We start from the raw sequence: 14,414 nt of genomic DNA, 5'->3' as shown, positions 1-14,414 counted from the left end.
GTCGTCAGGTGAGAGTGGGGGACAGGTCGGGATGGGCAGGGCATTAAGGGGCGGAGCCAGGTCGTGATGGGAGGGAACTCTGGCTCCGGGTGAGAAAGGGGTAGCAAGGGCGTGGCATAGTTAGTAATGGGCGGAGCTAAGGTGATGGGCCGAGCCAAGGCGTGATGGGCGGGCACTCAGTGGGTCCTGGTGGGAAAGGGGCAGTAAGGGCGCGGCACAGGTGGGAATGGGCGGGGCTGAGGTGATGGGCGGAGACTCTGGATCCGTGTGTTGTAGGGTGGATGCAGGGGCGGTGCACATGTAGGAATGGGCGAACCTAGGAGTGAATGGGCGGGGCTTCAGCTGGTTTCGGCCGCCTGGACGGTTGGTCGTCTGCTCGCGATCCAATCGGGGCCGGGTCGAGGGTCGGTTCAGGGGTCGAGTGGCTAACTGCAGGCCGGTCGACTCATTCGTCCAGCGTCGAGAGGGGCGGGTGGGGGAGGAGGAGCTGCCGTGTCGTCCGTCGTTGCCCGGAGTGGCTGCTTCCTCCGGCTGGCCGCAGTAGAAGCAGCAAGAGCTGGCGATGGATCCGCGGACCAAACGCAGGCTCACCAACATCACCATCGGTCTCCTCTTCCTTTTTAGCGGCATCGAGTACGGTAAGCGAAGGGCACGTTCAGTCCCTCCATTACATTGTTTCACGCGGGACAGCTGTGATGAATGAATGGGCAGGAATGGCTGAGAGTGTTCTGAGCGGTGCCTGCTGCTGTCTTCCAGGCTGCTCCGATGTTGTTTACATTCGGTTTGTGACCTGAACGGGGTTAGAGGATAAAGTGGGATCTCACTTTACCGATGATGTTTCATCCCGCCGCTCCTTCCATTTGCAATGATATCCCATGGATTCAGTAGCTGTGGTGTGACCATAATCATGTTTTATACTCTCACCGTTTACTGAAATGGACATCTTTTGGGGTTGGGGGCCGGCGGCTGACAACAGTGAGGATTAGAGCCCCCACGTCTTTGTGGACTGGGATACCATCTGGTCCCTTGGCCACCTATTTGCCAACTTATGTTTCAAAGAAAACATTTGGATGAGCTCTAAAGCATGAATACGCAAGTAAAATATGATGGCAGATGTGTCGAAATTGAATTTGTTAATCTGTTGTAACATGGTGTTCACTATATTTAAAAAAAATGCCGTAAAAGCTCAGCACACCTGATGCCATCTGTAGAGAGAGGAGCAGAGTTAATATTTCAATTCCAATCTGACTTAATTGGAACATCGTGTTGGATCCTGTTGTTAAACTTTAGAGATACATTTGTATTCAGTAGTTAGGTAGTGCAGCTGTCATTTGGATTTTTTGTGGAAAGGTTGTGAACAGGAAGCATAATGGGGTGTAACTGATTACGCTTCCAGCAAGAAAAAAAATGAAACACCTATTTTAAAAACAAACATACTGGGAGACTTGTTTACTCTTAAGAATTGCCTTTTGGGGATGTGTCATGAGGGAAAAGAGCTTTTACTATTCCCAAAATGAGCTGGACCACATAATTAATTTTAAGAAACTAAACTGTGCAGGCAGATCATGCATCATCTATGATTGAGTCAGAGAAAGGCTAGGGGAGGGAGATGAATGCAATATTGTTAAAATATAAACAGAAAATGTTGGAGAAATTCAGCAGGGCTGGCAGTGTTTGTGGAGAGACAGAGTTTCAAGTCCAAGAAGAAAAGTTGTATTGGACTTGGTTTATTGACTTTTTCTCTGTCTGCACAGATGCTGCCAACTCTACTGAGTTTCTCCAAGATTTTCTGTTTTTATTTGATTTCCAGAATCTATAGTATTTTACTTTAAATTTGTGTATGATATTGTTGAAACTCACTGCAGAGTTTTGAGCACAATCGAGAGGATGGCCATGAGCAGGTGCTGCCAATGACATGTAACATACATTAAATGACATCAGTTAAATTGCATCATTGTATTAAGCAAGAACATAACCTTCTAATTCAAGGCAAGAATGTAGAACTGGGGAAAAAATAGAGAATTTAATCCAGGCTAACCACAGTGGGATTAGAAATCCCAAGCATCAGTAGCTGAATACCTCACCCTCCCCTCCCACAGCTTACTGAGGGGTTGCAATTTTTTTCAAACCTTGAAATGGAGTCACAGCAGGGAAAAAAAAATTGGAAAGCATTTATTTAGATATTCTCCAGATTTCATGTCCATCCCAAATGGTAAACCCCTTATGAAATACATTAATTTCATTTAGTAAAATGTTTCAAAATTGATACTTAGTTATAAAATGTAAAGGAATGTATTGAGATTCGTATGTTATTTTGTATTAAAAATGCACTGGATGATCCAATTGGACTAACAGTTACAGGTATCTCTTCTATAATGTAGATTCTTAGTAATGGTATATCGAGTTACCTGTGAGGAAAGGTGACCTCATTGTAGAGTCATACAGCATGGAAACAGACCCTTTGATCCAACCAGAACATGATAACCATAAGCCCAAATTCATCTTGTCCCACCTGCCTGTGCTTGGCCCACGTTCCCAACGTTCTCAGATCACTTCAAAAATATGCCCTCTAGTCTTGAAATCCCTAACCCCAGGGAAAAGACATCTGTCACTCACCATATCTATACCTGTCATGATTTTATAAACCTCCATAAGTCACCCCTTAATCTCCTACTCTCCAGTGAAAAAGTCCCAGCCTATAAACTCTCCTCATAACTCAAACCCTCCATTAATGGCAATATCCTCATAAATCTCTTCTGAACCTTTTACTAGCTTAAGAATATCATTCCTATATCAGGGCAGCCAGACCTGGACAAAATACTCCAGAACAGGCCTAACCAATGTCTTGTAAAACCTCAACTTAATGTCCCAACTCCTACACTCAAAAATCTGAGCAATGAAGGCAAATGTGCTAAGCTCCTTCTTCACCACTCTATCTATTTGTGATGCAAACTTCAAAGAATTATGTACCGTAGCTCCTTGATCTCTCTGTTCTGTAACACTACCCAAGGCCCGACTTCTAATTGTCTAAGTCCTGCCCTTGTTTGTTTTTACCAAACTGCAATATCTTGCATTTATCCAAATTAAACTTCGACTGACACTCTTCAGTGTATTGACCCAATTGATTAAGGTCTCGTTCTATCTTGGATAACCTTCGCTGTCCACGATAGTACCAATCTTGGTGTCGTCCACAAACTTACCAATCATGCCTTATATATTCTCATCTAAATCAGTCATTGGCTTATTGCATTTTCTTGTGCTATCATCAAACTTACCTTATTACCTATGAACGAGCCTGTATGGTGCTTTGCTTCTTGTAATTTCCTACTTGGAGGATGCACTTGACTCTATTGGGACATCCTGGGATCCCTAGCACCAGTCTACGTTTGAAAACCAGCTGTACACCTGGTCAGTTGATGATAATCTAGAGTTGCCCTTTACTGGGTACGAGATTGGAGGGCAATCTCAAACTGATGCTTCTCTGAGCATAGAAGCGGCATGGCTGACATGTTATTGCACATTAGACAAGCAGGAGGCTGGAAGAACACAGCAAGCTGGGCAGTATTAGAAAGTGGAGAAGTCAACGTTGACTTCTCTGCCTCCTGATGTAGCCTGGCTTGCTGTGTTGCTGTGCTTGGCTAATTTGGATTTCAGCCCCTGCAGCTTTTTTTTGTCTCTAACTAATGTTATTGCACATACCAGTCTAACATCTCTCACCTATCACTATTTACGATCCAAGCCACACAGCTCACCTGCACTTAGCTTCATCTCATTTGATAACAATGTCAAAGTCAGTGCTATGTTTTTACCAAATGTCAAGTGTGGCCCAAATTCTCCTTATTGTTCAACTTGGGAGCATTGTATCCAAGTCCCTGATCTGAGATCGACTGCTGCCCATGAATTGCTGTATCTGGACCCCCTGAATTGACTGTGAACCACTCCCCTTTGACTTTGAGACATGTTAGTTTGGTTCATGCATAGGCAGTGTCTTTGCTGTACAGGCTGTTGGCATGTCCTGTAGGTGTGTGATTAACAAAACTCGGTGCTATACTATGTGACCACTTCAGACAACCATGACAAGTTGCCTGGCTTAGTGTGTGAGCTAAACCCTAAGACAAAACAAAATAATTCTGCCAAGTGTGTGACTACAGTTATGACATGCAGCTTCTGTTTGTAGACCACAAGGGTCTTCAAGTTTCCCTCAACAAGTTGCCTATCTTTTACCAGGACCAGATCAATGCCTGAAACACTGTTGACTCATGCTGGGTCTTCCCACTGTCAAGAGTAGCAGCTGTCATCAGAAACTCTATGCTCAGGCATCCACACCTCCATTATCGTGGGTTCAAGAGGCTGGCAGAGAGGGCTGTGGGGGTGACCAGAGTCTTCCATTAGGGACCTGCGGTGAAGGGTGTTGTGCACAGCTAAGCCTAATAACCATAGATTGCAGCGATTCATGGACACCCAGCCCAATTGTTGGTTTTTGTGGCATTATGGAATACATAGACCATGTGCATATTGTTTGCAGGAGATTGCACCCCCATTTTTAGTTATTTGTAAAAAGTTTTGTTATTTTTGTTGCAACTATACTTCTGCTCTTCGGGTGCCAACTGTCTGCCCCTTTTCCTCTTTCATGCCTTAGTGTTGTTGGCAAAGGAGCACACACTGTCAATCAGTGCGCTTGGTGCCAATAGAGAGAAGTGGAAACTGTGGGGGGCATAGTACTTCACCTCCCCCTCCAACTCCATTTTGATTTAGCCCCTTCCCTCTCTCCTTACCTCCCCATCAATTTTAATGGTTTGCTCTGTTCATAATGGCCTCTGCTTGTAAATATTTGAAATGACTACCTAGCCTAATCCCACTTAACCAGGCCTGTACTCCTTCAGTGTATATTGTGATGGTACTGTGTTTTAAAAGAGAAGTGTTCTGTGCTATTTCTCTTGCAGAAGGGAATTGCCCACAGTGGTGTTGAAACGTCTGCACTTGATAAACAATTGGTGAGCATGGTGGCTCAGTGGCCACTGTTGCCTCACGGCGCCAGGTGACGTACTGTTTCCTTATCACTGTATCAATCGAAGCAAACACTCAGAGATACAGTATGGCTTTACCTCCTTCATCTTTATTCCGGGCCCTAGAGGGAGCAAGAACGATCGCCCCTGTGCACAGAAACATGAGTTCTTAGTCTTCTCTCAAACAGCATTTTCTTAATGAATTATATGGTCATGCAGGGAGGAGCATCCAGATAAGGCAACATACATATTGATCGGGTGACCGTTACAATCAGTGAATGTCAATACTAAAGATTAAGCCATCTGCTGTTACACAATGAAAGATCTTAACCTTGTTAACTGGATTCACATAATGAATACTTTTCACCTTAGTTAACTGACTTTGCATACTGGGGTCGAGAGTGTGTTGCTGGAAAAGCACAGCAGGTCAGGCAGCATCCGAGGAGCAGAAGAATTGACTTTTTGGGCTTAAGCCCTTCAGGAATTCCTTGACTCTGACCTTCAGCATTTGCAGTTCTCACTTTCTCCTAGTTGATTTTTGATTTTACATACTGAATGCTTCTTTATCTTGTTAAATGGCTTTACATAATAAATATCTTTTCACCTCATCAACCCACTACCCTTGCTTCCAGCACCTCATTGTCTACTGCAAGTTCTTATCTGATCCGAATCATGCTAGCTGAAGCTTTTTGTTTCACTAAACTCAAAACTTAACTCTCCCTACCTGCTCATACCCAATACACATTCTCACAGGGACCTGGGTTCGATTCCCGCTTTGGGCGACTGTCTGTGTGGAGTTTACACATTCTCCCTGTGTGTGTGGGTTTCCTCTGGGTACTCCGGTTCCTCCCACAGTCCAAAGATGTACAGGTTAGATGAATTTGCCACCGTGTTAGGTGCATTAGTCAGAGGTAGATACAGGGTTGGGGAATGGGTCTATGTGGGTTACTCTTCGGAGGGTCGGTGTGGACTTTTTGGGCCAATGGCCTGTTTCCACACTGTAGGTAATCTAATCAAATAAAGCTTTTGAGTTTTCCCTTGGTGATTTTTTTTTTTAAAAAATAAGGCTAAAGTGTCATGAGTGGCCAGGGTCAGAGCTCACACAGACCCAGGAAGACTTTTGGTTTTGTTTTTCAGTTAATGAGAACGTTTCTGCTGGCTGGCTGTTGGAGCTAACTGCTAGAACTCTGTCTCTGCTGCTGCAGTAAAAAGACAGCATGTGAGAACAATGTCTGTTTTGCTGAATTGTATTTTTACCAAGCGTATGTTTATAGGGGTGCTGTCTATATTGGAACAGTTTATAATAATTGGTTAATTAATACATTATCTTGTTAAGTATTTCAATGTAGTTAAAGTTAGACCTTTTAAAAAAAACTCTATTATATGTTTTAATGTGTTTGATTATAGCCTAGTGGCGGACCAATTGAATCATATCTGGAACACAGCACAGCCTCAGTAAATACAAAAGTTAAGGGAATTGGCTGTCTCTTAGAATACTTTGGCAGTGGAGGGGTCTGGCCTGGTCTGTATCAATATCCTGAGTATTTTTAAAAGTGCCAGGGATTTTTGTCCCCTATAACCCTTTCACACAATGAGTTTAAGACCCCTGCTACCAACTTGGGGTATGGTGAGGGAGGAAACCTTTTCCTCTAGTCCTTCTGTCTGTAATTTTTAGATTGCTGCCACAGTGTTATTAAGCTCTCTGCTAAAGGACATTACCTAATATCCACACTGTCGAACTACCTATCAACAATACAAGCAATTATCGCTTCATTACATAACCTCATAATCATACCCCAATACCGAATCGTTGATATGTCATGAGAAGTGTGACATGTCACAGTACTTAATACTGAAAAATGTCATCGGAAACATCGTTTTGGTCACAAAAATACTCATTTACCATTATAGTTTATTTCCTAACGTCATGCTAATTTGTATTCAGCTTGCCATTTCCTTGATTTCCCAGAACATTTCAGTTTCTGAACTATCTGTCATGGGGGACTTTATTGAAAAACTCTGCTAAAACCCATATTGACGACTTCAACTGTGCCACCCTCAAAAACCCTCCTAATTATCTCCACAATCTATTCAACTGAGTTAGTCATGGATGAGCTTCCACTGAAAAGTTAACGTTGACTTTCCTTGATTAAGTTATGGCTTTTTAAATAAAGACTTATAACCTCCTGTAGATTTTTCTTTCCTAGTAGTTTGTCCATCACACAAGTTAGGAAGACTTGATTTATAGACTTGATCTATCTTTTTTAAAAAATAATAATATAATTTGTTCTTAAGTGAGATTAATTTAATCTTATGTTTTCCACCCATTATTATAATTATCCAATAGTGTTCCTTGAAAGATTACACAAATGTGCTCTTAAATGTTATAGGATTTTATTCAGCTCTGCTATAATGGAAAATACATTTATCTGTTTGGTAATGCGATGATACAGGCAATAAATCCCAGAAATATTTATTCTGTTGGGAATGAATGGCTTTTCTTAGATAAACATGTAGGTCTATTGTTGAGTAAGTATTTGTTCCATAACAGGGCTTTTTATGTTGTATTTGTAAGAATTCTGAGGTGCTGATTTACAATGATTGAATAAGCCAAATTCTTTTTTTATTAAAGGCATTTTTGGGATTTTTACTCGTTCATTGAGACGGAAGTTTATAAACTATGACCCATACTTTGTAATAACTGGGAGATTGCCTTTATACAATATATTGAGTCATAGTGTCATACAGTATGGAAACACCCTCCAGTCCAACTTCTTCGTGCCAGTCAGACATTCCAATTGGACCTAGTTCCATTTGCCAGCACTTGACCCATATTGGCATCAATGTGGATTTCACCAGTTTCCTCATTTTCCCTCCCTTCCTATTTTATCCCAGATCCAGCCTTGCAACTCTGCACTGCCCTCATGACCTTACCTACCTGTTCCACCTTCCTCTCTGACCTATCCCAATTACCCCACCTTCATCTACCTATCGCACACTCAGGTACCTTCTCCCCCTCAGCCCCACTCCCTCCCATTTATCTCTCCACCCCCTTGGATCACAAGCCTCATTCCTGATGAGGGGCTTATGCCCGAAAAGTCGATTCTCCTGCTCATCAGATGCTGCCCTGACCTGCCATGCTTTTCCAGCACCACACTCTCAACTTTGACCCATATCCCTGTAAACCCTTCCTATTCACATACCCATTCAGATGCTTTTTAATCGTTCTGATTGTACCCGCCTACTCCACTTCCTCTGGCATCTCATTCCTTAGGTGCATGACCCTCTGCACGAAAAAGTTACCCCAAGATCCCTTTTAAAATCTTTCCTCTGTTCCCTTCTAGTTTTGGACTCCCCTGAGAAAAAGACCTTAGGCTATTCATCTTCTCTGCCCCTCATGATTTTATAAACTTTTTTCAGGTCACTACTCAGCCTCTGACGTTCCAGGGGAAAAGAATCCCAGACTGTCAGGCTTTCCCTGTAACTAAAATCCTCCAGTCCTGGCAACATCTTTGTAAGTCTTTTCTGCACTCTTTCAAGTTTAACAAATCTTTCCTTCAGGTGGGCAACCAGAATTGTTTGCAGTATTCTAAAAGTGGCCTCACCGATGTCCTGTATATCCACGACATGACATCCCAACACTTTTATACTCAATTTCTAACCAATGAAAGCAAGATGCCAACCACCACCTTCACCACCCTGTCTACCTGCAACTCGACTTTGGAGGTACTAGGTACTTGTATCCTTGGGTCTCTTTGTTGGTAACGCTCTCCAGGGCCCTACCATTAATTGTATAAGTCCTGTCCTGGTTTGCCTGATCAAAATGCAACACCTTGCAGCTAGCTAAATTAAACTCTATCTACCAGTTCTCAGCACACTGACCCATCTGATCAATGTCCCATGGGGATGAGTCGAGTTGGGATGCTCTTCAGAGGATGGGCTGAATGGATTCTGTAATACTATGATCTTCTTCACTGTCCACTACATCATCTACTGCAAACTTACTAAGCATGCTTCCAATATTGACATCCAAATCATTTGAATAAGCGATGAAAAGCAGTGGATCTAGCACAGATCTTTGAGGCACATCTCAGGCCACCAGTTTGAAAAGCAGCCCTCTACCACCAGCCTCTATCCCTGACCTTCAAGCCAATTTTGTATCTAGTTGGCTAGCTCTCCCTGGATTCCATGTGATCTAATCTTACCAACCATGTCATGTCACTTGATGAAGGAGCAGTGCTGCAAAGGCTTGTGATTTCAGATAAACATGTTGGCCGATAACCTGATGGTGTGTGACTTCTGAACTTGTCCACCCTGCTCCAACATTGCACCTCCACACCTTACTAACCTTGTCAAATGCTTTGTTGAAGTCTTTTTGGACAACAGGTTCTCCTTAAGCTATGCATTTTTATTATTCCTTTTGGATGAAAGCTGAGAATGCATGATCAGATGAATACGTGATAAACTAATCAGATATCAGATATTTGATATTCGTACTTGTGAAGGGAAATAAGGTCTGGCTGCAAGTGATAAGAGTGTTATGATGTGAAAAAAGTTGTGTGATCTACTGTTTTTGTTCTGTGCTCTCATATGCGTCCTAAAACATTTAGCAAGTCTTTATTAGGGAAGCTTAGTAGAGCATTAAGTTATATTATTTACAAATGGAAGAAAAGTCACAATAATTGATTGCAGGTCAGAACACTGATTCAGGGTCACTGGGCTTAAAATATTAACTTTCCTTACCTCTGTACAGATGCTGCCAGACCTGCTGAGTTTCTCCAGCACCTTCTGTTTGTGTTTCTGGTAAAAGATTGTTTGGTAAATATGTGAACAGATGACCCATGCTGGATTATAGATGGCTTTGCTGTGTCTTGCCATATTGACCATATGAATCCCATTTGTTAAGTGTTGGTAGATTATTTGACTGCTGAAGCTGAACCTATTCTCTACTCTTGTCTCTGTGTGGGCAGTGAATTGGATCAATTGAACTATCATGAATGAAACTTGCCTTATTTTGCTTTTCTGTTGATGTCAGACAATTCAATGTAAGTCAGAAGTCAGAATAATTACCTATTACTGTATCACAGTATGACACATATCTAGCAACTGTACCAATGATGGAATCTCTGAATGGTATGTTCCATGTTCACTTTTCAGAGAGGAACGAAGGCTGTGGAATAAGGTCATATAATCACGTTAATTCAATAAATCTGTGGAAGACAACACCACCAGTGTAAATACTTCTGAAAGTAATCTGTTGAATATCAAGTGAAGGGGCTGCTGAAAACATTAACTTTTTTCAGTCCTAGTGTGAATTGAGAGCAGACATAGTTTAGCCCAGTTTTAAGCATCTGATCAACAGGAGAATATGAGTGTTCTTCCAACTAGAAAAGCAGTCACACATTGATTTCAAGAAGTGTTTCATTAAATTTGGGAATTAACCTTCAATTCTGGGTGAGGAATCCATGCCATACCTGTGTTACCCCTATGAGTCAGTCAACAAATATAAGTGCTCTGATTAGCTTGGAGGTGAGCTTACTGCCCAGTTCATGACAGCAAGTGTTGCCAGGAGGTAGGAGCAGCTTGTAAAAGATAAATAGCAAAGGTAGGCAGCAGCCATGATGGGGCCTGCTACTGTCTTGCTGAATACAGAAAAATGCATTTTAGATTGCTGGCATTCACATTCTGTGCAAAAATGGCCAACTGTAATTTACCATGCCCAATCTGGAGCAAGGTCTCCTAGTTGCAAATATTTTTAGTTTTGTGGTGGGGAAAAAAAAGTCATCAATTTCTGCCCAGGTTGAACTTAGCAACTATACACTGAAGTGCGCCTGACTGGTCGGCTTCTGCAAATTTGACAAATTTAAAATGCCCACTGGTCTACCCTTACTTGTTAATAAGATACTGAAGGAGCTTAGCTGATTGTTAATTGAAGGCTTTTGGATTCCTGACAACTACCTATTCCCACCTTTTACTTTCATTTCAGCATCCAAAAGGCATCAGGACACTCCCATTCTAATGGGAAACACTATTTTCAAAGCATGCTTGTTCTTGTTCTAGCCCCCTTGGGCATTTGAAAATCCTAGCCTTCAATTTTAAAAGCTTATTTATTTGAGTAGAAATAAAATGACATTAAGGCTTGAGTAAAGTGGAATGATGGATAATGCAGCCTCCTTGGACTCCTTAAGACTCCCAGAGTCTGAGGGATTCAACAGAGTGATTGGAGTTTCTGCTTTGCTCCTAAATAAACCCTTCCATATCAATTATTTTATACAACACCATCAACTCTGATAAGGGCTGTATTAAGTTGAAATCCAATGTGAAAACATCGTTGAGTGTCGAAGATATTGCTGTAATGATGGGAGAGGATGCATGCTTTAACTGAAGAATATTATTGCATAAAGTTGTTTTGAGCCTTCCTATTTTTTCATATGTATGTTCATATTTTGTTAGAGAAGTGAGAGTATTGTGTACACTTTGATTTGAATCACTCACGTCAGAAAATTAGATTTTAGAGATGTAATCATAACTTCCATGCATTTGAGTCTGTTCATTGCTTTCTTGCTGGTGGAGTTAGAAAATATTAATCACACAATTGGCTTATAAATTCCTTCAATTACATCACTGTTTAAATGTGGTAACTTAAATTTATTAATGATAGTATTGTGCAATGTTATTGAATTATGGAAGGGCGGCATGGTGGCTCAGTGGTTAACACTGCTGCCTCACAGCACCAGGGACCCAGGTTCGATTACCGTCTCGGGCGACTCTCTGTGTGGAGTTTGCACATTCTCCCGTGTCTGCGTGGGTTTCCTCTGGGTGCTCCGGTTTCCTCTCACCATTCAAAGATGTGCAGGTTAGGTGAATTGGCCATGCTAAATTGCCCATAGTGTTCAGAGATGTGTAGGTTAGGTCCATTAGTCAGGGGGAAATGTAGAGTGATAGGGGAATGGGTCTGGGAGAGTTACTCTTCAGAGAGTTGGTGTGGACTTGCTGAGCCGAAGGGCCTGTTTCCACACTATAGGACTTCTAATTTTAATTCAACTGTTACTGCTGATGTCTGTCTCATTTTCAGTCCACAATGAACCGACCATGGTTTTCATAATAAATGGGTCAATCATTTTTAGCTTCAAAATCTCTAGCCTGGCACTGATTGCAAGTAATAAATTCCATTAATGTTGAGTTTTTCTGCACTTCTGGCTTTATAAAAGATACAAGACTTCCTAACAAATTATTTTTATTTAACAAAATTTGATGTGAATTGTTTTCTTCAACTTGATTTAGGGCCAACTAAAGAAGGGCTTATGCCCGAAACGTCGATTCTCCTGTTCCTTGGATGCTGCCTGACCTGCTGCGCTTTTCCAGCAACACATTTTCAGCTCTAAATTACTGAATAACATGCTACTGTAGATATTGAGGAAAAACATTATTTTGCAATAAAACTTAATATCATCCCTACCTTGAGAGAATCGTTGATACCTTTGTTTTTACTGGATTTTTCGAGGAACCTCATTGATAACTGAAATGTTAATGCAGTAGTGGAGTGTGTTTTGGTCTGATTTTTTTCATCAGATATTCACTAATATTTTCATATGAATACTCATTGAACTTATATGGTAAGCATGATTGCAACAAGCAATGAAAACATCTTTGTTTTCAAAAGATCAGTTATGTTGGTGAGCCAAGACTAATGTTTTATGGGTCTGCATTACAATGGCTCAATCAACTTGTAGGCATGCAACTACATATCAGCTTTTTGTGATATTGAAAATTAAAATAAATTTTGCATAGTTTTAATATATTGTGAAAGTTTTTTTCCAATAAATTTGATGTTATAATATTCTGAATCACTGCTTGCTTTTTAAATATGCTTTGAATTGGAGACAAAACCAAAGTACAATAAAAGCTCCGCAAAGCTAATGTTCGATTGGCACTGTGGTGCTTTGTATGGATGGTATAGCAGCAGGTTGGTTTTAAATATTCCCCAAAGTGGATAGAGAAAAAAACAAACTATTGAAAAATAGGAATGATTACCATGCGAGCAGCACAATAGTTCAGTGGTTATGACTATTGCCTCACAGCACAAGGGACCTGGGTTTGATTCCACCCTCTGGCGACCGTGTGAACATTGCATGTTTCCTTCGGGTGCTCTCCCATAGTCCACAGGTATGGTTTGCTGGATTGACCTGGCTAAGTTTCCCATAGTGGTCAGGCTGGGTGGATTAGACATAGGAAATACAGTGTTACAGAGATAGGACCCATACTGTGGGTCTGGATGGGAGGGTCGGTGTGGACTCAATCGGCTGAATGGCTTGCTTCCGAACTGTAGGGATTCTATATGACATTGAGCTTTAAATTATGCACCTTTGCACAGTACGTATTTATAAATGCTGCAATTTTTCCAGACTGACCATTGAATTTCCCAGTTAATGGCATTTGTTTTTTTTTTAAAGCACCCTAATAAACTTGCATTAGCAACATTACTGTTACGTGATAAAAATTAAGTAATACATAGCATTTTTAGCCAGAATAATAGTCATATATCTTCTAAAGCTTCTGATGGTCCAAAATTGTATTAATCATTAACCACAACATTGGCGTAGTAAAGTAATACATTTGTGAATGTTGAATGGTTTACTCCAGTTAGGGTAAACATTAACAGCTGATACCAAAGTTGATTAGTTAAATTTTAAATGCAGATATTTTGGAAATCAAAAAATGAATTTAGTACACTAATTTTTTCATATCCCTGTATTTGAATGGTTCAGATATAAATGCTCGTCAATGAATATTGGTAATTCCGGATTGAGCAGTTAACTTAAACTCACTGATGCATGCTTGTTTTAAAATAGGATGTTGCGTGGCAGGCACAGAGGAGTCGTTGCGACCTGTATGGAACTGTAGTAACAGCAGTGAGTGAGTTGGACTGTGAAAGTGGGTGGTCTCTCATGTCTGCTCCTAAAGTTGATACCAATTAGTAATAGAGTTTGGAGAAATTTTTGATACGTTATTTTGATACTTTTATTTGGGTACTTTAATCAGTGCAATATCATATGAAAGTCTTTTTATAGCTATAATTTACAAGAGGTTTTGGTATGAAACCCCGAATAAATTATTGTATATGAAACTTCAATATTTCAAAAAAACTTCTAAAATATTTTAGCTATTTGTTATAATAAAGGGGCCAAAGGTAATAGCTTTGTTATTATGTCTTGCATAGCTATTATGAGCAAAACATTGCTACCTGCCTCTGCCTCACTTTTTTTTTGTTTCCAGTATGTTTTCTTTGCCTGTAATCTTCTCTATCCCTTTTGACCTGCTTGCCTTATTTTCAGCTATATCATGCCTGTCAATGTGTCTGCTCTTGCTCATGCACGCCCCCCCCCCCCCCCCCCCCCCCCCCCGCCC

General features: G+C 41.1%; 1 protein-coding gene across 2 annotated transcripts in view; it reads left to right on the top strand.

Moving 5' to 3' along the window:
- Positions 1 to 14,414, top strand: part of LOC122555953 (major facilitator superfamily domain-containing protein 8-like) — a 73,522-nt gene continuing 59,108 nt past the window's right edge. Inside the window, exon 1 of one of the 2 annotated variants that reach the window (XR_006313401.1) lies at positions 1 to 638. Coding sequence is in view for 1 of the 2 variants with exons in the window: in XM_043702254.1 (XP_043558189.1) it covers positions 563 to 638 (76 nt within the window). In the remaining variant the exon portion in view is untranslated. The remainder of the gene's footprint in view (positions 639 to 14,414) is intronic. The other variant, XM_043702254.1, reaches the window with a different exon arrangement.

This window comes from Chiloscyllium plagiosum, chromosome 13 (genome assembly GCF_004010195.1).
Source record: "Chiloscyllium plagiosum isolate BGI_BamShark_2017 chromosome 13, ASM401019v2, whole genome shotgun sequence".
In the NCBI taxonomy this organism is placed as follows: Eukaryota; Metazoa; Chordata; class Chondrichthyes; order Orectolobiformes; family Hemiscylliidae; genus Chiloscyllium; species Chiloscyllium plagiosum.
This window is presented reverse-complemented; position numbering and strand designations above follow the sequence as displayed.